Raw genomic sequence first — 23,018 nt, 5'->3', positions numbered from 1 at the left:
GAATTTTACGTTGTTTCTTCTTCCATATTTGTCCTGCATCGCGGTCCGGTTACTTCTGCAACGCTGCGCCCATCAGAGGTGCTGTTTGCATGAAGTTAAAGTGAAATCTAAACCGACGAAGAAGACATTCTCCGGAAACTACTTTTTCTGAGCCACGCGGTGCGTCCGGCCTTTCCAACAGGGCAGCGAAGGGAACATGGTGAGGATCGCATACTCGTCTATCAATTATGATTTATTTCACATTTATCGCAGCTAAACTCCATTAAATATGTTTTGTACGTACACATAAACTTCCCAGGTCGTTGTTCATGCATACGTTGATAAGTAGGTTGCTACCAGAATTGAATAAAATGTTATATTATGGAGCGTTGGTACCGACCAACGCCGCTAAGCTTAGTTGCTAACCGTAAGCTAATGACAATATGGCAGTCTAGCGATAGCCTGTTAGCTAATATAGCTGAATAATGTTAACAGAAGAAACGTGCAGCCAATGTTTATTTGTAAATACTGGTAGCAGATAACTTGAATAATGTAAAGACGTAAAGTTATTAGTCTGCTAACCTTAACTAGATGTGTTAGCTTGGCTGACTCGTGTCGGGAGCTGAGGCTTTTTGTACGGATTTCGCTTGAGATGGCGTCTTGGAGACTAATATGGTGCTGTCACTAACAAATGTGTGTGTGTACATATTATTATTATTATTTTTTTTTTTTACTGCCTTGGTCCAGGCCAAGATCAAGGCAAGAGATCTGCGGGGCAAGAAGAAGGAAGAGCTGCTCAAGCAGTTGGACGACCTGAAAAATGAACTGTCCCAGCTCCGTGTGGCCAAGGTTACCGGCGGAGCTGCTTCCAAGCTCTCCAAGATGTACGTACTGTATGAAAATGATTTAACGGCACTCAGATTTGACAGGACTGTTCCTAACTACAAGGTAGTGATACGTACAGGTGCTGTTGTCTGTGTCTGCACAGTCTGGCTCATGGTAGCCTAGGAGGCTAGGGGTATCATTAATTTGCTGTCTGTCGATGGTCAAAACACCCTGCACTGTGATCAAAATAGGTTAAAAATAACACTTATAAATGTTTAATTTTATGTATTCAGTACTGTACAAGGGTACTACTTTCACATTCATGAAGTTCACTAAACCATTGTAGCGAATAGGTTTGGATTATCCAGGCTCCACACTGCCACTACCGAATAAGGAAGAAAACAGTACAAATGGTAGTATTTTAAAATGTACAAGTCAGTCGGTGAGGTAAACATCGTCGATTAACGATGGTATATAAATTGTTTTGGGCACTTTTTTCCTAATGAGTTAACATGAGTCACGTACAACTGTATTTGCTGAGACTAATTTGTCACTAAACCCAAATTGGGGCTGCAAAAAACAGCGCCTGACTTGCTGTTTGTTTTTGTTTTTTTACAGCCGTGTTGTCCGTAAATCCATCGCCAGAGTCCTGACCGTAATCAACCAGACACAGAAGGAGAACCTGAGGAAGTTCTACAAGGTGAGAGCAACCAGCTACCTTGGATTGTACATAATCATAGCTCCTCACTGAGCACGCACGAAGACATGCCTGCTTGGGACTTTTCCTCTTTGGTTCTCTGGTCTAAGATGATATTTGTTGAGCTGATGTTTTGCTGATGCATTCAACACTGCTTACCAAAAGACTGAGACTTGAGATGACCGAATGTTTCTCATAATCTATGACTGTTTAGACTGCAATCATTCTAATTAAGACATTATTTTTATTTGGCTGTCACTGGGGGTTGGTAATTAAACAGCTGTAGTAACTTTTCTATTACCACACTGTTAAAAAAAGGCCCAACTGATGTCTTTTTCAAATTATATAACATCAGTTTCCCTGCAAAATAGCCACAGGGGGAATCTGTGTACTTAATACTGGTTGTGGCACTTGAAGATGAAACAAAATGGAAGAGATGGATAGTAGTGTATGTCTATCATGTTATGCCTAGCAGATAAGTTGGTTGTTTGATAAATGTCCGCAGCCTGTAATGTAAGTACTTGTTCTGACAGAATCAGGTAACTGTTAAGAAAGTGCTGTAACGTCCCTATTCAGAGGAATGCCTTGCATTGGAAGATTTCAGTCGGTGTGAACATGACAGTGTGATGCTCTCCCCTTCTGATGCATTACATGTGTCCTGAGCTGGCCACCTACTAACACAAATCTTTTCCAGCATTAAATGTAGCAACAGCAGATCATTGAAATAATAACATTGACACGTAAAGCCTTTGTGCTCAACCAAATGCATGAAAATACTAAACTTCATTGTTATTTTTGAATGTCTAAAGTATAATATTATACCAAAGTCAAGATCTATAAAGGTTTGGCACTTGATAACAGTTGCAGATTAACCTTTTCCTGTCCACTTGTTTAATCTGACTGAATAGTTTTTTCAGCTCTACTGAAAGTTAACTTCATGTCTTTCAGGGTAAGAAGTACAAGCCCCTGGATCTGAGACCCAAGAAGACCAGAGCTCTGCGCCGCCGGCTCAACAAGCATGAAGAGAGTCTGCGGACCAAAAAACAGCAGAGGAAAGACCTCCTCTACTCGATCCGCAAATTTGCAGTCAAAGCTTAGAGGCTTTTTCTATTGATAAAATAAAATCTATGTAAAAGACAAGAATGATCTGTTGCGTAATAGTTTCTCCACAAACATCACCACGCTTGCACTTTAGTCACACTTGAGACTGTAATTCGTTTCCATTGAAGCAAATATCAGTAACGATGTGTTCTCATTTACATTACGGTTTCTCCAGATAAATAGTTTGATGTGTGAAATGTAGACAATGGCCCCTTGGGCACAGGTGCCTGAAAGGCAACCCCCAACATCATGAAGGGGTCAATAAGACTTATTTGTTTTGACATCTTTGAACAAGAAATGTTCAATGGTGACTTCCACAGTGATTGTGGCGTTGGGCTCTAGATTTGCCCAGCGGGACAAATTTCAGACTGGTTTGTAAATCGCTACTGGTTCGGTCTGGTTGAAATATTTAGCCGCTTTCGTGTTAATGAAGTTTTTCCTGATTTTATATGAAACCAGGGAGGAGTAGCAGTAAAGAAGCAGATGTGGTGTTTGGATTGTACATTTTCTGTATAGAGTGGAAGGCTCGTGAAGCAATGACAGCATGTGATTTATACCTTTTTTAAGCTAGTGTTTGTCTTGGTTAGTGTAGAATTCGGGGGAAAACTATCTGTAGCTCTTACATAAACTACAGTGATATTTGTCACTTTTCATAACCATTGTGGTAACTTAATCTACTCAACAAACTAAAGGAGTCTGTTTAACCAGCCCACTTCCACGTTATTCACTCCAAACATTAAAGCCATTACTCATTGTAGATTCTGAATTCAGAGAACAAGCATCTGGCCTCCTCCTATATTCTGCTATATTTATTCTATGTATTATGAAGTAACATAAGATTTTTACTGGAGATAAGCTAGTGAAAGTTTCCCTGGGTGGAAACCAGTTTTCCATGTCCTGTTTGGATGTGGGCCTGTCATGATGGAGCCTCACACCTTTTATGACTATCTTAGCTTTAAGTGGATAACACAATGAGTGTCAAGGATGTAGTTTCAAACACATGGCTATGCAAGAAGTATCAAAACTTGCCAACATCTATTGTTTCTGGATTGTAATACTGTTTGTCATTTCTAGAACCAGGTCAAATATTTAGGTATTATTACATAAAATTAGATGGTTTGCATTGAAGAGAGTTTTCACAATAACTTAAAGGATCAGTTCACGCAGATCATTTTTTCCCCACTTCCCCCTAGTGGCACCTAGTCATGGAGATAGTTTTGGTTTTATCTGTCCAGGTTTTAAGATCTCTGCCTCTATCCCAGTACAATGAAGTGAATGGAATTGTGCAAGTGCAATATGTTTTTCCATTTAATCCACAGACCTACCTTCTGTAATGCAAGTTACTGGGGTTGCACTTCTGCGTTTTGCTGCGTTTGGAAAGACACTGATCTGAGGCCCTCAGGAATGTCCGGAATGGAAATCACCTTTATTCTAATTACTTTCCTACCATCACCATGCTGTCAGCTGCTCTTTAATTACCTAACAGCACAAGTTGTCACTATCCTCTGCACTGGTGCACACTGTCACCATGAGCCTTCAAACCGTCTTCCTCGCGATCTCAGTTTGTTTTAGCATGTTTTCCTTGTCTTTCTCCCCTCATCCGAACGCCGCTAAGAAGTCAGGCTGCTTCAAAGTCAACAGCTGCAAATGCATCATGAAGGATGGGAGCGGGGTGATAAACCTGAAAGCTATGGGAGATGCAGATGGTTTCCTGGGGCGTTTGAAACCTGTGTCAGCAGAGAACATGCCAGCCAGTGCAGAGATCCTCCTGTCCTTCAGCCCCTGCCAGCCCTTCTCACAGCCAGAGGACCTGACAGGAGCTGACTGTACCAATGTTGCTGCGTGCCTCATTGTCAGGTAGAGTAGACAGGACTCAGTGCTGAGATTCACAATATGTGACCATGTAGTTACACTGACTTTTCCCAGCCTCTTCACTGAAGCAAGACTTTGTTGTACTTTTTCCAGAACATTTGCATAGAGCTGCACAGAGCCACACCTTCCAGCTCCATTTGTACTTTTTCATGTCCCTCTCTGTGTAACTGTGTTGGCATTGTGACTTTGACCCTTCCACTTCTCACTATGCTTTGCCATAAGAAAAGGTTATTCCACTACTATTTACTGCACAATGCTTTGAACAGGTGGGACATCTGAAATGTTACAGCTAAATCTTGACACTCACCAAATGTAATGCAGTTTTGACACCTACTGAACATTTTTAATAAACTAGCTTGCTAGTTAAAGGATAAGGCTGGCAATATTCTATATTTTTGTTTTTGTCAGCAAATTCCATGAAAAGACCAAAACCAACAATGTGTTAGTCTGTCTCTCTATACTTTATGACTTCCCTACCCTGTCTGTGGCATTTCATGTAAAAGTCCTGTACAGAAGTGCTATCAGCTCAATGTACTTAAAGAACAACTGGTTTAATCTTAAACAATGCATTATATTTGATAAGCTTATCATATATATTTAAATCTTAATCTGAAAAGTAACTAGAGTTGTCAAATAAAAGTAGTGGAATAAAAAATAAAGTAGCATAAAATGGAAAAAGTACCCCAGAATTGTACTTAACTACAGTATTTGAGTACATGTACTTGTACACTGATTTAGGATCAGAACAAGGCAAACAAAATGCTTTGCTCAAATACTTTACACTAAAAGAAGTGCTACTTCAGCCTTGTGGTCACAAACCCTCGTTGCTGCACTCATCATTATAGTTTGTTCAAACCCCCACAATTCTCACTACATGGCACCACAATTCTGGAAGTAAGGTGAATAAAGGCTTACTGAACAATTTATTAAATGTGATGTTAACACATTTTGTTAAATTTAATTGAAATGTCTTTATTTCACTCTTATTTAAAACTGCTAGGCTTTAGGGGCGATAGCCACCAGGGGGCGCCCAAACACACCAACTGAAATTGTGAAGACTTATGTGCTTTTGTCATATTTTAAGTATTTAACACTTTCCGTAATAAAGAAGCCATGCTGTTCATATACTGTTGTATTAACAGCTTATTTTCATCCCTTACTGTAGTGCAAAAAACAGTTCATGAATTATTTGGAAAATTTGTTTGTACACTGTGTGTCTTCTCTGTGGGACGTTGGGGTCGGGGAGAGAAGGGCTGAAATTCTGTTTAGGGCCCTAAAAAAGTCTGGCCCCTGGCCCTTATATACATGTTTGGGAGTATGGCAACTGCTTGTTTTTTGGACTGAATTCAGCATTGGGCCTTTAATAACCATGCTTTCATCAACACATATTTGAGTTTGTTTATTAGTAAAGATTGTATCTTTAGAAAAATGTTTAGATCAGTCTCCTTTACTCATCTGGCAGGTGACTCAAACATTCAAAGAATCCCTTGTTCTTTTTTTTGTGATATTTTGCCATGTGAATAGATATCACGGGCTCAACAGCCGCTTTATCAGCTATGGAAGACATGAAGGGAATGAATTCCACTACAACGACACCCTGAAGATGCTGTCTGTCTCATATTTTTGTGAGCTACAACACAAACATCAAATATAATTCATGTCACTGCTCATTTTGTCACAGTAGTGTGATGACCTGACAGCCAATCTTCTTCTTCTCCTGTCCCAGCTTATGACGAGCAGCCGCTGACAGTAGTGCATTACCACTGTAATCCAAATCAGTCCACTTCTCTCATCCAGGACCAGAGCCTCAGCACTGAGGAGCTCCTGCAAATCTGGGTGGAGAGCCCCTGTGCTTGTCCAAATTCCTGTGCCATAGGAGATCTGGGTCTAGGCACCATCTTTCTCATCATCCTCATCCTCAGTGCTGCTGCATACTTCATCCTTGGTAATGCTTTGTATTATATTTAACCTAAACAATGGCAATAAGGTAAAGTGTAAAAATGAAGGGAGCAAGACCAAAATCCCTGTTCCGGGCAGTGGTGGAATGTAACTAAGTACATTTACTCAAATACTGTACTTAAGTACAAATTCAAGGTACTTGTACAGCAGTAATATTAATCCAGAAACATCAGATATAATAGTAAAACACTGACAGGGACCATTTCACTGCACAATGAGCACTTTCACTTTTGATACTTTACGTACATTTTGCTGATAATGACATACTTTTACTTAAGTAAGGTTTTGAATGCAGGACTTTTACTTGTAGTGGAGTATTTTCACAGTATTGCTACTTTTACTTAAGTAAAGGATGTGAATACTTCTTCCACCACTGGTTTCGGGCACCTACAGTCTAAAGATTCTAATGTTTATTACACAGCACCATAGTGCGGCATGGACTATACTAAAGGTTTTACTGTTTTTAGAGTCTCACCCAGCAGTGGGGCCAAAAATGTGAGTAGGTAACTTTATTTATATAGCACATTTCAAGAGCAGAACATCACAAAGTGCTTCACAAAAAGAAACTAGGCAAATTACATGAATACAGGCTTAGGAAGAATGAAAACACCAGTCTTCAGGATGATGTTACAGAACAGAATATGCAATCACCAAATTAAAGGCTTCTTCCTCTGGGAGCATGAATGGGGAAGTGATTAGGTTTAGGTTTTAGAGTAGGTTAGAGGAATGGCTACGGGATGATTAAGATTAAAATAATTTGTGCTCAGCAGGTTGCCATTAAACTTGCTGTGCAAGCCCCAGTAGATTTTGATGATACAGTATATTCAAATGCAAATTTAATGGATCTCATTGTGGCATGAGAGGAAAGATCATGGGATCAAAAGATGGTGGAGTAATTTTGAAATATTTGTCCCTTACTTGGGTATTTCCATTTTATGATACTTAATACTTTAACTAAACTACATTAATTTGACAGCTAGTTACCAGTTAACGTACAGATTAAGATTTTACATACCATGTCATCATAAATTTATAAAATATGATACATTGTGTTCAATTTAACTTCCCAAAAGTATGTAAAATAGTTCAAATAAGCTTAATCTTAATCAGTTGCAATATTAAAATTCTGCTACGCATTAATGCATCAGTATTAGTAATTCAGTATTGTAATGTATAATAATATAACACTGACGGGCGCCATTCGGATTCATAATAAGTACTTTTTACTTTTAATACTTATTAATACTTAATAAATTTAGCATTTTCAATGCAGGACTCTTGCTTGTAATGGTGTATTTTTTTAAATGTAGTATGGCTACTTTTACTTAAATACTTCTTCCATCACAAACACCCAAAGCAGATTTTGTGGAAATTTGGCCAAGACATTTTGACACACCTTGCCATGTACCAAAGTGTTGCACAGACAGACAGAGCCATGGACCAGCCCAACCACTGTCAAAAAAGCATGCACAGATGGCACTCCAGCTATGGAAAGACTCAATCATCTTAATTCCTCATTTTGCTGGATTTCTTTAATTTATTTGTATAGACATTTGTAAGAAAAACAAGAGATACTAAGATACAATTTTGACATTCTAAATCAAAATTACGAGATGCTGTATTTTGTTTTTTGCATTCCTACCATTTCATTCATCCTGATGGAAATGAACTTCCAGGAATGACAGCTAGAGTGAGCTAAACACACAAAGTTTTAGTCTGTTTCCATTTCTACGTGACTTTCATCTCCTCTCCATTCGGCCGACAGGCTCCTGTGGTCTGAGGCCTTTTCGGAGCAGCAGTGGAGTCCAGATCTCTCCAGAGCACAGTGTGTGGTGTATGATCTGCTACCTCTGTACTGAGAGAAGACCAGCAAGAAGACACTATACAGACATGACACACTGAATGATAAGCAGCTGCACACCTCTGGAACACTGCAAGAAGTCTCAATGTGTCAAGTGTTTTTAACCTGAAGGTGTCATGTCCCATGGAGGGCCCAGAGTCAGCATGGTTTTGTTTTACAATGCTTTTAGCTGAAAGTGATAGGCTTGCATTCTGTAAACATTTACACAGCACTGTATGAACTAAATCATTAAATTATAAATGTCTTTTGGTTTGGTTGTTTTGCATAAAAATTACTGTTTTGTGTCCATATATTTAATACATGTTTTAAATATTTAAGGTATTTGTTACACATTATGCAAAAAAAAAGGCCTTTGAAAGACAAAATAATCACCAAAAATGTGAAAATCCTACAAAGTGACCTTTTGATTAGACTTATTTTTCTGATAAGAAAACGTGCTTTCCACAAATACTTTGACCAACTACTGATGATCAAATACTTGTATTTTTTCAAATCTTTTACTTTTCCAGTCATTGTTTCACGGTAACACAAAAATAAATATGTATATAGCACATTAAAGTGATTCATTGTAAGCACAACAGATATACCTGAATTTGGTAAATAAATTCACATCCCAACTGGGTGAAAACTCCAGTTAAGAACTAAAAAAACTAGAGCCCTCTCAACTTAGATTTTCTTTACTGATCCCAAATGTTAAGAACGAACATCCATACCAGGGCAGTAGCCAGGGGTTTAAAAATACTGAGGTCATGAGTCCTGCAGGCATTTTTTTTATGGATACAACTGGGTTTTTTTTGTGCCTAGTTTGGTTAAAAAATTACTAGAACACTTACAGTTATTGTATTTGATTCCACACAAATTTCTTAAAAAGTGACTAAAAGTGTTTTTTCATTGTCATAGTTATAAAAACAATGTGTATATGTAAGAAAACAAAGCAAACACCTTAAAGAAAAGTTGATGGTGAAGCATATTATACATTGTTAATTTTTTTCAAAATATGGCATCCATGACTATTAAAAACAAAATCACACAAGAAAAAATGGTTATATAAGACCATATATGCCACCAAATCTGACAAAATTAGGCTCTAAATTTCAAAATTAAAGTTGCTGTATACTGATCATTACAGCAATTGAAAATTGGAGTTTACACACAGGCCGCCAAACCTCCCACATCACCCCAAATTTAGAGGACACAACGTCAGTGTCCTCAACGGTCCTGATACATGCTCAAATACTTGACATTCGACATTGTGTTTTATAAATAATCGTATTTCTTTGGTCATATTTGTTGAATTAGCAATGATTGTGATCATTGCACGTTCTTTTTTTTTTCTGTTCACATGGTCTCTGTATGTTACATTCTTTATCTTTAATGCTAATTTGTGGTCAAATACTTTTGCAATATTTTCTTTTTGGTCGCTCTCCTGTGTGGCCCAATCTTGTCTCTGCAGATGTCCCCGTGAGTTTTATTTTGAAACAAACACACTTGTTCCACTAAAAGTAATTTCTTTTGTTCTAGCACATCAGCTGTCCACAGATATCTACATTTTTTTTTTTCTCAAGCGGCCCAGTTTTTATTTTGGGTAGACTCTCCAGCATCTCATTATGAAGCCTATGTTTTTAACCAGTGCGTGGGGCCTCCATCTGTGGACAGCTGCAGACCTTATCAGCAGAGGCCTGTTTCCCCATCGCCCTTTTTTGTCCTGCCCACGTGGATGATCTTTAGGGGCAAATTGGCTCCATCTGTTATTTGCTCTGAGCTCTGCTGTCCTCTATACTTAATATCTCAGCTGTGCTCAGAGTCCTCCGGTGTGATGTCATCAGAAGGTGTGCTGTGGAGTGCCGGGTCCTGGTTGGTCTTGACTGGTGTGTGAAGGGTTTGAAAACACTGGAAGGTTTGCATTGTTTGGTTTGACCTCAGATTCCTTAGCACTAGTCTCCTCTGTTGAAGTCCTGCAAGGAGCACAGGAACATAAAAGGCAGTGATATCTTAGCTAGATATGTCATGGACCCATCTTTGTACAGCACAGAAATGAAACTGACAACAGTTTTATCTTCTGACTCTGTAAGACAGTAAAAAAGAGGAGCTCCCAAAATGTTCCACTGTTCCTTTAAAGTTAGACATGTACTGATATAAAATATAAAAGTATGATTACCTTGTTCTAAATTACATTACTTACTTACATACTGAAAATCTTTGATCAGTATTAAAACAAATGTTAATGATTAACAGGTGACTCAAAATATTTTTTCACTTTGAACACAAGTTACCTTCAAAACAAGGGCCACTAGTGGGGCCTGAGACATTTATTCTTGTGTCCTGACAGTACATATAGTCATATCTTTATTGTGTGGTCCATATTTGTGGTAATAATAATAATAATGTTCATGTCTAATTTGGTAGTTGTTTACTGACTGCAAACAGTGACATTTAAATGTCCTTTTAATAAATCTTTATATAACTTACATGTGTTTGATACTATTACGATGTATCTATGCTTGAAGATTTATGTCAACTAAAATGTATTTTTTGGGTCATTTAGGGGCAGCACAGCAAGCTGTAAACACAACACTAACATATTATCACCTTATAAAGTGGCCTGTTTACACATCCAGCAGACACGGAGCAACATCAGCAGTCATTTGGAGTCGTGTTTCTCTCCACCTCATGAATATAAGTCTGATATTCACTGTCATTTTAGCTCTGTTTTAGTCTCCACCAACTCCTGAGAAAAATATCTGTCTCTTTAGCTGCTAAAAGCTTCTCTTTGTTCACCAGCTAGTCTCTAACTTTGTCTGCTGTTTGGTGCTGGGCAGGTACTGTACAGTGAGTTTATCAGAGCTTTTTTACTGAAAACTGAATACTGAAAACTGCCTGATGTTGCACAAAACAGGGTTAATGAGAACGTTGAGACTGAACCATAACAGTAACGTTGCGGCCCTGAAAACCAAAACAATGAGCTGAAAGACCATAAAAAGCTCTGTAGAGCTGAGGGGAACTGCAGAGATGGGTTAGTAGTCCTCTGTGGGATCTGTTTTCAGATCCATTTTACATATAAAAATATTGATTAGTGCAGCTTTAACAAAGTGGTAAACTCTTTAAGGTTTATTGGGTTTACCCTCCTCCATAACATCCCTGTGTCCCCATCGATCTGTACATTGATGTTTCACAGGACTCTTTTTCACAGAACATCCTGTAACTTCATCCTCTTTGGCTTTTTTGTTGCACGGAATGATTCCATGGATATAACAGATCCCAGTTAGACCCAGTGGTTATGCCTTCACTTGCACAGCAGTTGTTCTAATTGCTTGAGAAAATATTTTTTGTCTCCCCACCCTCCAACTGACATCACTTCTGAGACCTGTTTTGGAGTTCTGTTCCACTTTCTGGAATGGAAGGTGAAAACCACAGATGTGACGTGAAAGATATTATCCAAGGAACAGTTCATGAAAATGATGCAGATGGCTGCTCTCCTATGACTCGCATCGGCCTCCATGCCCCACACACCACCACTAAGAACTCATACCTCATCTCCTCTGTCTCTGCATCCTGCTCCTCATCATCACAGAGTGATGAAGGCAGATACAGATGGAGTTCTGAAACCTTTGCGGCGCCGGGTTGTCCATGACAAGCCTGCCTCTCATTGTCGCAGGGGGTTGTGGGAGTCTCTGGGAGGAGAATGTGTTTCACAGAGTGAGTCATGGTCAGAAATGCAGCTTTGAATTCAGTCAGTCATTTATGCTGCAGATGTCATTTACAGCTTGCCAATAACCCAAACACTACAACTGGATGATAAATCGAGCATAACTTGAACAACTGTGTCTGCTTATCACTAGAGGATATCCAAAAGGCAATTACCCAAACTGCAGCAAAAACATACACTGCCTTCAGTCCAAATAATACACCAAGAATGTAAAACAGAGAAACTTTAATGTTAATTGGCAATTAAATTGGATTATTTGTTTGAGTCACCAGAAATAAGCACAGCTGTTCCTGCCCAAAGCCAGAAGAAGAACTCATACATGCATGTTGTCTGGAAATGATTATGGAGATTTGCAGGCAGATGGAAGCTGTGTGTGTGTGTGTTCGTGTGTGTGTGTGTGTGTGTGTGTGTGTGTGTGTGTGTGTGTGTGTGTGTGTGTGTGTGTGTGTGTGTGTGTGTGTGTGTGTTGATCAAAAAGGCTTTTCAAGTGGTTAGCAGTGTGAGTAAACAGCAGCTTTAGTCCCCATTATGGAAAGTAAGAGTCCATATTAATACCAGATAGAATTAGAAAATAGAGATGATATTGTCTTTTTGATCAAAAATCAGATCTGGTTTTGGTTTGATTGATTGTAACTGTAACATGTATCAGTAGTACACTGCTTGTCTGTGAGAGACCTTAATATAAACTGACTCTAATCAGATATTTAGATCAGATTCTTCAAGTAAGCAAGGATTCATTTTGTTATCCAGGGTTTCACTTGAGAATTTTAGCTTCACATGATGTCTAAATGAAGCTGGTTTTACACCCTGACAAGAGTGGACTCCTGTGGACGGACACAGGGTGCAAAATCAGAGCAACATATCAACAACTGATTACTTTGGTTAAAAAGTAACACTTATTGCTAAAAACTACAGCAGGTCCTCAAGCACTGATTACACAATTATTTTGATTAACAGTGTTGGATCGTCAGTTTCAGAAAGTTCCATCGTAATCAAAAGATAATAAAATGCATCACTCCCAATTCCAACATTGTCAAAGTACAGGGGGGAGAGGACACTGTTTGACGATCCAGCAAGCACTTTGTTTGCAGCATACTGACGTCCTTACTTTCCAAAATAGACAATCCGACAATTCCGCCTACTTTACACATAGATTGGCCAAGAGTTTGGAGGTGCGAAAGGCAATGTGATGCAGCAGGGGAAGGTTATGGTGGTAAGCTTTTCGTCTTACTTGGGGCCATTGGGGACAGGTATAAACACTTTTGACATGGTCTGACGACATGTTGTACAACCTAGTTTGTTTTAAGCATACTGAACCATTAATAAAATTCTGAATACATCTCAACAACATGGCTACATCAATGAAACTTCATCCTGAAGCTGGTTTAATCTGGTGAAAACATTTACAGCAACTCTTTTGCTGCACTGAGACATTGAATCACTATTTTGTGATTATGAAGTCATCTGACAAAATGTAGGTTAAGGGATGGATGAAGTTGGGAGGCTGACATTTTCAAAAAGCAAAGTTTTTGGATGTGAAAAGTGTGGATGGAAGTCCAAAATGGAGAGAAAAATATGAGTTTTCAGATTTAGCTGGCGTAGTGTGGACAGGGTCTGACAAGACCAAATATTGTCCTGGTATCTTCAGTGAAAGCTATCAGTGATGTGCTTCAGATGCGACATTGGGTAAGTCCTCAGTTATCTATTTATACAGTGATAATAAAGGTCTTACTTGGTTTGATTAGCAGTGCAGTTTCCATGTTAATGAGTAGGGATGTAAAATATGAATGGTCCAGTATAATGATGAAATGATTATTAGAAGGAAATTGAACATGAAAACTGACAACTAGCACATTCAACCTCCCAAAATTGGGAGCCTCAGAATTTTAATGTTTTTGAATTTTGAACATATGGAACAAATGATGAACAAAGTAATGAACAAATTTATAGTGCCCATGCTGTATAGTGAAACTGATTCATCAGTCAGCATAGAGGATACATGGATATGAACATATGTGATTAATTCACCTGCTGTTTCACTGACTGGATGTCTGTGATGGCACACAATGGGAGCTCCACCTTCTGGGATCATCTCAGGTCTGCTCCCAGTCCTGGACCTTGAGGTTGATTTTGCTCTGCTCTCCAGCCTTCCCTTGAGACTGCTTAGCAGTGTCAGGCTCCCATCTACCCCCCCTCTGCTCTGTGGTGTCACCCTGTGTGTCACCCTCCCACTGCTAGGCCTCTGCTGGAGGGGACAGCAGAATCCCTGTACTATGAAAGGAATAATGATATGACGATTACACTTTATCACGTGGATTGTTTTGTATATATTAAGATATATTTACCTCTAAAACCAGCAGTGGTAATACTGACAAAATTAACATGTGAAGATGAAATAACATGACATGAAATGACAAGATATTACTGGATATGATGGTAAATTACACAAAATCACAGGACATGACATGAAATGAAATTACACTACATGAGATTAAATGACATGACACAACACAAAATTAAATGACACAAACTAAAATGGCAGAACTCAAAATTACACAACACGAAATGAAATGATGGCTTGAAATGACATGACTCAAAATAACAACTAGAAATAACAGGACACAATAAAACATAAAATGAAATGAAACAACGCAAAATGACATGACACGACGCAAAATTAAATGGCATGGCTTGAAATGACAAGGAATAAAATGACAACAAGACTTGACATGGCATAAAATGCCAACATGACATGGCATAACATAATTGTATACCATGTCATGTAATTTGTGGGTACAGTGACAGACAGATTGTACTCTAGTCACCTTGCAGGCCCGGGAGCTCAGAGCGTCTGGAGGAAAGCCCTGTGTCTCCATAGGACCGTGGTCTTGGTGGAAGCAAAGTGAGCGCTGTGCTCTCGTGAAAGGGTTTAGACTGAAAGTTCCTCCTCTGCTTGCTGTGGACATACATGCTTTCATCTGCACCACACCCTGCTTGACGCTTCCACCTCTCATTCATCACACATCCAACATGTTTTTCTGCAAAGACAGATGGTGCACAGTCAGTGTATAGTATATAAGCATTACTGTGTGACTCACAATACATACAGTACATTTAATGAGTTTGTGCGTATTGTTGAAAGGCAATACATTAGTGTTATAGGCTTTGGTATGGATTTCTAAACTTCAGATGAAGACATTTTATAAATGGGTGTTCCCTGTGTTCTTGGATTTTGGAATATGGGATGAACTACATAATATAAAATACTTTATATATAAAGTATCTGTTCAGAATCTGCATTCAATTTATTGTCATGGAGCTGAAACATTCCTAACAGAAATCTGGCTCTGTTGTTTGCATCCAATTAACGAAACCAGAGTTTACGTTTGATTCAATATGTCCACGTAATGTGTCAACCACATGGCCCGCCTGAATATTCCTTACTCTGCATACAAGAAGCTCTTCCTGGCAAATCTGCAATCTGTAGAGTACATACAGTTGAGTGACAAAGGATGAAAGGAAAAACCAAAATAGTGTCTTAATAAGGTGTTGTTTTACCACAAGCCTCCAGAACAGCTTTAGTGCTAGCTGTCATAAAGTCTCCAAGTCTTTGTAACTCTACTGGTGGGATGAACAGCATATTTGAAAAAGATATTCGTCGATATGTCGATAATTTATTGTTTTATTGATGACTTTGAGGTGGGGGTACTGTCTTACATGTTGCTCCAAAATCAAGTGTTTAATTGGGTTGTTTGGTATGGGTTGGTAACTGTGAAGGCTTTAGCATATGATTCACATTTTCAACTTTTTCGTCAACTTTCGTCCCATCTCCAAACTTCCATTCCTGGCCATGGCTCTAGAAAAAACAGTTGCACCAGAAATGGTCTCTTTGATAAATTTCAGTCAGGCTTTCGAGTGGGCCATAGCACAGAGACTGCACTCCTCAAAGTTCTCATTTATCGTATTTTAGCAGCTGACTCTGGCCACTCACCGCTGCTTTGATACCGTAGATCATTCAATTTTAATTGAGCATCTTACAAGCGTTTTACTCGTATCTCTGAAATTTGACTTTTAGTGTTACTATTTGTGATTGCAGATCTTCCACAGAAAGTTTTTTTTTCAGAGTATCTCAGGGGTCAGTCCTTGGTCCTCTTCTTTTCTCCATTTACATGTTACCACTAGGACACATAATCCGCAGACACAATATTAGTTTCCATTTTTACGCTGATGACACACAGCTTTATTTCTCTTTCGACCCCACCAGTAACAACAAATTAATCACTCTCAAGGCATGCCTAACTGAAGTTCAAATCTGGCTGTTGAATAATTTCCCAGTTCACCTCACTACACTGGCTACCTGTGCGTTTTAGGATCGACTTTAAGATTTTAATTATCACTTTTATGGGACTGGCCCCTGAATATATCAATGTATGTTTAATCCCATATGAGCTTAAGTGTAGCCTGAGATCATTTTAGAGATTCCAAGATCTAGATTAAAAACTAGGGGTGGCAGGGCCTTGGCTATCAGGGCCCTGTCGCCACATCTTTGTCCTCTTTTAAATTTCTTTTAAAAATGCGCTTTTGTTTTTTAAATGCACGTCTACTTAATTAATTCCTTGCTGTGCATGTCCAATAATATTTTAATATTTTATTGTATTTATTCTTATTCTGTTTTATATTACACAAACTAATGATAAAAATAACAAATTATAGCATTACTAATGAATAGTAAATATTATCATTTCATTGTTTGTTAACAGTGAAATATCTATTAACTACAGTTTAATTAACTATTAATGATGTCAATTTATTATTATTATTATTATTATTTTATGATTCTCATCATTCTCAAACCACTCAGTGAGCCCTATCAATAGTGTGTGTGTCAATACTAAGAAGTGTTGATAATCAGTATTGCAGATTGTTTTTATCTTTTTTTTCTCCACAAATTCCCCACTCATAATTTCAAATTTCTTGGCACCCTTGTGCCATGGTTCATGGTTGGCATTTGACCATGAACTAATGTCCCCAGTTCGAGTCTGTCTGGGGACCTTTGTTGCATCTCATTCCTCATCTGTCTCCCTGTCATCTCTCTATCAGAATCTCTAATAAAGGCACAAAAATGCTCCAAAAATACTTTAAATAATTACAAATTTCAGCATAGTCGTCTAGAAAATCCCTAGGTTTGTATACTGTTTTCAAATTGAGTGATAAACATAAACACCTCATATAAAAATTTTAATTTGGCACAAGTGATTTTGTTTTTCATTTTATAGTAACACCGAGGTGGTTGTATTTTTGCACTCTGGCTCTCAGGACTACCGCAGCTTTATGGTAAATGCAGTTTACAGTATATGTGGCTGAGGGAAGGTCATTCTGAGCTTGACATTGAGTTTACACACCAAATAGTGCAGCTGTAGGGACTGATTATCTTAGTTTCCCTATAAGACGTTGATGGTTGTTTTAAAAGAAAGAAAAACTGACTGTAAATGAATGTCCCACCACATAATTCTGAGGGCAGTGAAAACAATTTTGATTGAGGAGGTTACTAGGAGTAAATGAGGCCTGGCTGTGGACTGGATGTACAGACTGCAGGACATTTGCAATATGTAGCAGACTGTGTGTTGTCTTGTGTGCATACCATGAGAACACCAAATTTATGTCTGGTTTGATTATTGCTTGAAGTGGTAATTTTTAACATTTTCATACCATTTCTCACATTTTGAAACAAAAGTTATGCAATATGTGTGTTCTGTAAAACCCTCTCTATAAGATCCTCAGCTGTATTGTTTGCTACAATACAGCTGAGGCTGTACTACTGTGCTAGAGGAAAAGTCAGGGGATCACGAAAGACATTAATATTCATCCTCAGGGCACCATGGATATCTTTACCAAATTTCTTGGCAAGTCATTCAATTATTGTCAAGGTTTTTCACCAAAAGGGAAAAATGTCAACTTGCTGGTGGTGCCTGAGGAAAAGAGGGTCCCCAAAGTCAGTAGGGTTCATCCTCTGGGGACCATAAATGTATGTACAAAATTTCATGGCAATCTATCCAGCAGTAGAGATATTTCAGTCTGGACCGAAGTGGTGGACCAGTGGTGGACCTGACCGACATTGCCATCCCTAGAGTCATGCAGCTAGCATGGGCTATGAAGAATTGAATATATAGATAGCATACGGGATAAAGGACTTGGAAAGGCAGGTAAAGCATAGTGATGTCCTTGCTTGCTAAGATATACTCATACACAGATTCAGTACGCTCATGGATTTCTTTATGATTTGTTGCTGACAAAAACGACCCTGGTTGTGTGTATGTCACAAACTGGCTCAGGGAAGGGGAAAAGGAGGGAGTCCGTCTAGGGGTACAAGCCCCCATTTGTCACAAACTGGTTCATGTGACAAGGAGGGTGTCCACGCAAGAGATTTACTCTAAACAAAAGTCATTTATTAAAACTAAGGTTAACACAAATCAAACAAAGGAATGTGTAGATCAGCCATATCAGCAATGAAAGCAGTGCATGGATGTATGATTAATGTACTGTAGCGGTGTTGAAGGTGCAAACCAAAAGAAAGTGCTGCAGAGTAGATATAAGCTGTAGGAAGAGAGAGCTAGGAGGAAGCACATGGGCCAGTTTATGTAGTCCAAGGGCCCAGGTGAGCTTAATCAGCTGACGACACTCCCATGTCAGCCAATTGCCTGCTGAGGTTGTCCAGGACAACCTCTAAGACATTTGTAGGAGCTTCACACTCTGTTTGACTCCAATTATCTAACAGATTTTTCCATCAGGCTGTTTCTGTCCTTCACTGACAGGTTGTGGAGCTAGCAAATAAAAGAAAAGGCCAAAAGAAGCTCAATGAAAAGATTGACAAAAATGACTAAGAATCTGACTGACCTGACATAAAAATGTTGAGGAAGAAAGTGCACTTGTTGATGGCTACGCTGGACAATAATCTCTGTTTTTACATCCCACTTTAGCTCGTTGTTAAGTACTTTGGTTTCCTGCGTTGAATCAATAAAGTTGATATTTTTATACTAGTACCTAGAGCTGACAGTTTTTAACACTTTCATCATGTATAATGCTGTATGTAGTGTTTTAATCAATAATTAGTTCTCCAGTTTTAGATAAACTAAGCAACTTTTTGAACAAACTTTTTTCCTGCCCTGCAGTGGGCATTGTCACCAAACTCCCTGCAAAAATCTTGTCAAATGCAAACAATGAGAATGAAGCCTACAGACTGACTTACTTGTGTATCCCTGACAAACAGTTAAAGTATTAGACTGTTCGGGGAATAACTCTGTGTATAGTTCACACAGCATAGAACATTTTACAACCCCATTTTAACAACCTGACATTTTAAAGAAAAACAGAAGGCACACACCTCTGAAACGGATTTGGCCGTTTTGTTTCAGTGACTTGGACAAGCAGGGTTATCATCATGCTGTTATTAACAGCATTTTAACAGAAAGCATATGTGTGGTTACGGTTACAATTCATTACAATGCCTTTCAGCAACTCCCCCACAATGCTTAAAGTTCTGTGACTGCTCTTACCTGCTCTCATTCAGACATTCAAGTCTTTAAGCAGGGCTCCATGTGGAATCATATACGCAGAGTTGAATGAAATCCTGTTTTGTAATGTTCCTCTGAATATGGATCCACACCCAAACGCTGATTTTACCAGCAGGGCTGTTACTGTAGATCCACTCAGCTGTTGCTAAGGGACTGTGAGCTCACTCTCTGGGTTTGTTTGTGGTTGGTAGGGGGGTTGGGGGGGTAAGGTGTCATAGTTATCTACTGTCATAGTTACAAGCCTTGGTTTGTGTGACACAGTGGGATTATGGTTGATATTTTAACAAGGCTTTCACAGGATGTAACTGCTCTCTGGTTTCCATGTTGAAGATCCACAGTTCCAGCTCAACAGTGGGCTAAAATAAAACTGATGGAGGTAGTCAGTGTGTGTTCACACCCAGCATGAGTGGTTTATTTGGTGTGTAGCTTCCTTTTCCTTGGGTCATTTGGTGGGAACAGTGCTGTTGGAACATGGCAGCAGCAAATAAATGCATTGAAATGCCTGTCAGTCCTCTGCCAAGAGAGCTGTGGTGCAGGTTGTTAAAGAGTGAGAATGAAATCCAAACCAACTGCAGTAAACTCTCCTCAAATGAAGGTTTTATGGGTAATAAGGAGAAGGATGCAGTTACTCAAGCAAGCCAGGCATTGCACAATGAAGTCTGGATATACTCATTTTCTTTTTCTTCATGTGTTCATATCTGATATAAACACCAAAGAAGAAAAGTGTGTGTTCATGTAGGAACCTATAAATAATAGTAAGAAGCTAATTGAGAAATTAAGTTTTCAGGGACTTTAAAGGAGTACTACAGCAATTTAGAATTTAATTTCTATAAAATGGGTGATTTGTGGTAAACATTAAGAACGGTCAAAATCTGGGCAGCAGAGGCCAATATATCCTTTTTATTCGCTAGTATGGGCAAAGCTCCAAAAGCACTGGATCCTAAAATTCCCATAATAAAATTACATAGCACCTCCTCATTAGGCTCCCCATGAGTAGTAAATTAACATCAGCATAGAAAATCAATGGAGTGTCGCTTTAACTGAGCTGACACTTCTCAAGCTACAACTCAGAGTGTTGTGAAATACTGTGTATGTCGGGACTAAAGAAAAATGTGTAAATAAACGTCAGTCTAGTCTATACTGTAAATATAGTACAATGATGCATCATAACACATGCATTATGCTTCATAAAAGTTATAATTTCATAATGTTCTATAATGTTTAAGGGCACTTTTTTTAATAGTCATGAGGCATCACAAGCATGATCATACTACTATACAAAGCACTCATGTATATACATTTTTCATGAGAGCAGACAAGGTATAGATAAACATTATGGTTCTTTCTGTAACTGTAATGCATGGAGAGTGTGGTTATGGCTTACAATATAAAAGAATTATATTCAACAAGTGTTACACTGTATTTTTACGCAGGCTCTTCTTTATAATACAGTAGCTTCTGTAGTTTTATAAATGGTCATGTTTGAGTAAATGCCATAATTAAAGATTATAAAAAAATATCTATTTAAGGCAAGCTGGAACCCACCTTGGATCCTATTTTCCTCTGGTTTTAATCCGATTAGTCAAAATATGAATGTGAAAATTAGTTGATTTTTTTATTATGAAAAAGAGTAAATCATGATGTAAAATAATTTATTGCCAAAGGCCCAAAACTGTGAAATCAATTTTTAAATATGTGAGAAATGATTACTGCTTTACTGAAATGATTACTCATCCCTCGTGTCCCAAATATGCATGACCTGCACCACGCAGAAATAGAGCACAGTGATAACTACAGTGGAGGATATTTTATTATTTTTAAATTTTAAATTTAAAGTTTGTCTGTAACATAGGTTAGTTTGAAAATGTTGTTTCCAAATAAATATCTAATATTACAAATGTTGACCACCAGACTCCACAGTGGCTCCAGCTGTTGCAAGGACATGTGTGAAGCAAGTGCAAAGCCTCTACAGGGATTGGAGTTTGTATATCCACTGATCCATGTATACTCTATTTTATTGTGGACAGTAACAAGACATTGCCTCATGAACCCAGCCTTGGGAAATAATTTGAAAGGTTGAGCGATCAAAACCAAAGGTCATGCGTGAGGAGTCAGCTTAACATTACTCGGTGGATTTGGGGCTCCTCTGTGATGCTTTTATCACCACGTCATACTGATTTAACTTAAAAGGAGGACAGGTGCAGAAGGAATTCATACAGTCTGCACTGCGTCTGTATTCTCTTTCACCTGCACTTGGGACTGAATCCAGCAGCGGAGGGTTTGTGGCTTTCATAGGCTGAAGTCTGTTTTCATTTACATCAGCAGCATGGGGCTTGCTTTTTGATGATATCCAGGTGAGATCTGGTGCAGAACACAGAAGCTGAGCTGACAGTACAGCCACTGTTGTCCATGAGCTGGGTTTACTTTTTGACCTCTGTTAATTCAGGGACAATTGACTGAGCAGAGTCTGTCAAATTAGGCACATGTGCATCTATTGTGGGAGCTGCCTTCTGTTATTCCATTTTCGCTCCACTAGTGACATAAGGTTCTTAAAGTGATCGTCACTTTAAGACCGTTAGCCTGTTTTTGTCTTTTTCTTATTTCAGTCCCGAGCAAGATATCGCAACAACTGCCACTATTGCTGGTGGTTAGTCATGGTCAGGGGATGAATCTTAATATTTTTGGTGATCCCTGTCCTTTCCTCAGTCCAAAATTTCTACTTGTACATGAGAAACATCAAAATCTAATGAGCAGATAACCATGACATTTACAGATCACATTCTTCTCAGAGGATGAACCCTTTTCATGAGCTTTCCTCCACCATTGGGAAAACAAGACTAAGAGTCTACAGCCATGCTAGCTATGGGTCTGTACGTAGGAACTTTGAGCTAAATGTTAATGCCAGCATAGTGAAATGCTCACTATGACAATGCTAACATGCTGATGGTTAGCAAGTACAATGATTACCATTTTCAACACCTTAGTTTCGCATGTTGGCATGCTGGTAGCACTATATGAAAAGTCAAGGATTTATCCTTTGGGCACCATGAATGTCTCTCCAAAATTTCATGGCAATCCATCCAACGGTTATTTATGATACTTCAGACTTGACCAAAGTGATAGACTGACTGACCAAACCATTAGCATGCCTAAAAAGTCTACTTTGCACACAAGTTATGTCATACTCTAATAGGAAAAATGCCACGAAATTGGCTCAGCATGTTCATACTTCCAAGAGGATGAACCAAATGCATAAAATAATAGAGATTCTATTGTGTTCACACATCTATACTTTGCTTGTGGACTCAATGAGCTTAATCTCATAATTCCATTTGAAAAGAATCAACTCACAGCTGTGGAACATGCTGGCCGGCTGGGTTCTTTGTGTGGAGTTTGCATGTTCTCCCTCTGTCTGTGTAGGTTTCCTCTGGGTCCTCCAGTTTCCTC

The 23,018-nt window shown here is 38.7% G+C and overlaps 3 protein-coding genes across 4 annotated transcripts; 2 read left to right on the top strand and 1 right to left on the bottom strand.

Moving 5' to 3' along the window:
* The first annotated feature begins 49 nt into the window (after positions 1–49).
* rpl35 (ribosomal protein L35) lies at positions 50–2,641 on the top strand. The gene is made up of 4 exons (XM_044198077.1): positions 50–199; positions 727–863; positions 1,423–1,504; positions 2,450–2,641. The coding sequence occupies exons 1-4, from the start codon at positions 197–199 to the stop codon at positions 2,597–2,599; spliced, it is 372 nt and encodes a 123-aa protein (XP_044054012.1). The 5' UTR covers positions 50–196; the 3' UTR covers positions 2,600–2,641.
* Positions 2,642–2,698: 57 nt separating this feature from the next.
* On the top strand, positions 2,699–8,538 carry LOC122877011. Its single transcript, XM_044198076.1, has 4 exons — positions 2,699–4,459; positions 5,999–6,099; positions 6,201–6,419; positions 8,199–8,538. Exons 1-4 carry the CDS (start codon positions 4,131–4,133, stop codon positions 8,333–8,335), a joined length of 786 nt encoding a protein of 261 aa, XP_044054011.1. The 5' UTR covers positions 2,699–4,130; the 3' UTR covers positions 8,336–8,538.
* LOC122877010 lies at positions 7,948–19,730 on the bottom strand. Of its 2 annotated transcripts, none has more exons than XM_044198075.1 (5): positions 19,554–19,730; positions 14,826–15,038; positions 14,029–14,271; positions 11,824–11,965; positions 7,948–11,683 (listed from the first exon to the last, which is right to left on the bottom strand). In XM_044198075.1, exons 1-5 carry the CDS (start codon positions 19,561–19,563, stop codon positions 11,578–11,580), a joined length of 714 nt encoding a protein of 237 aa, XP_044054010.1. In that variant the 5' UTR covers positions 19,564–19,730; the 3' UTR covers positions 7,948–11,577. The 2 variants fall into 2 exon arrangements, with proteins under 2 accessions (XP_044054010.1, XP_044054009.1); XM_044198074.1 differs by having other exon boundaries at positions 7,948–10,249; positions 19,554–19,728.
* Between the last annotated feature and the right edge of the window lie 3,288 nt (positions 19,731–23,018).

This window comes from Siniperca chuatsi, linkage group LG5 (assembly GCF_020085105.1).
Source record: "Siniperca chuatsi isolate FFG_IHB_CAS linkage group LG5, ASM2008510v1, whole genome shotgun sequence".
Classification (NCBI taxonomy): Eukaryota; Metazoa; Chordata; class Actinopteri; order Centrarchiformes; family Sinipercidae; genus Siniperca; species Siniperca chuatsi.
The sequence above is the reverse complement of the archived record's forward strand: the minus strand, read 5'-3'. Positions and strand labels throughout refer to the sequence as shown.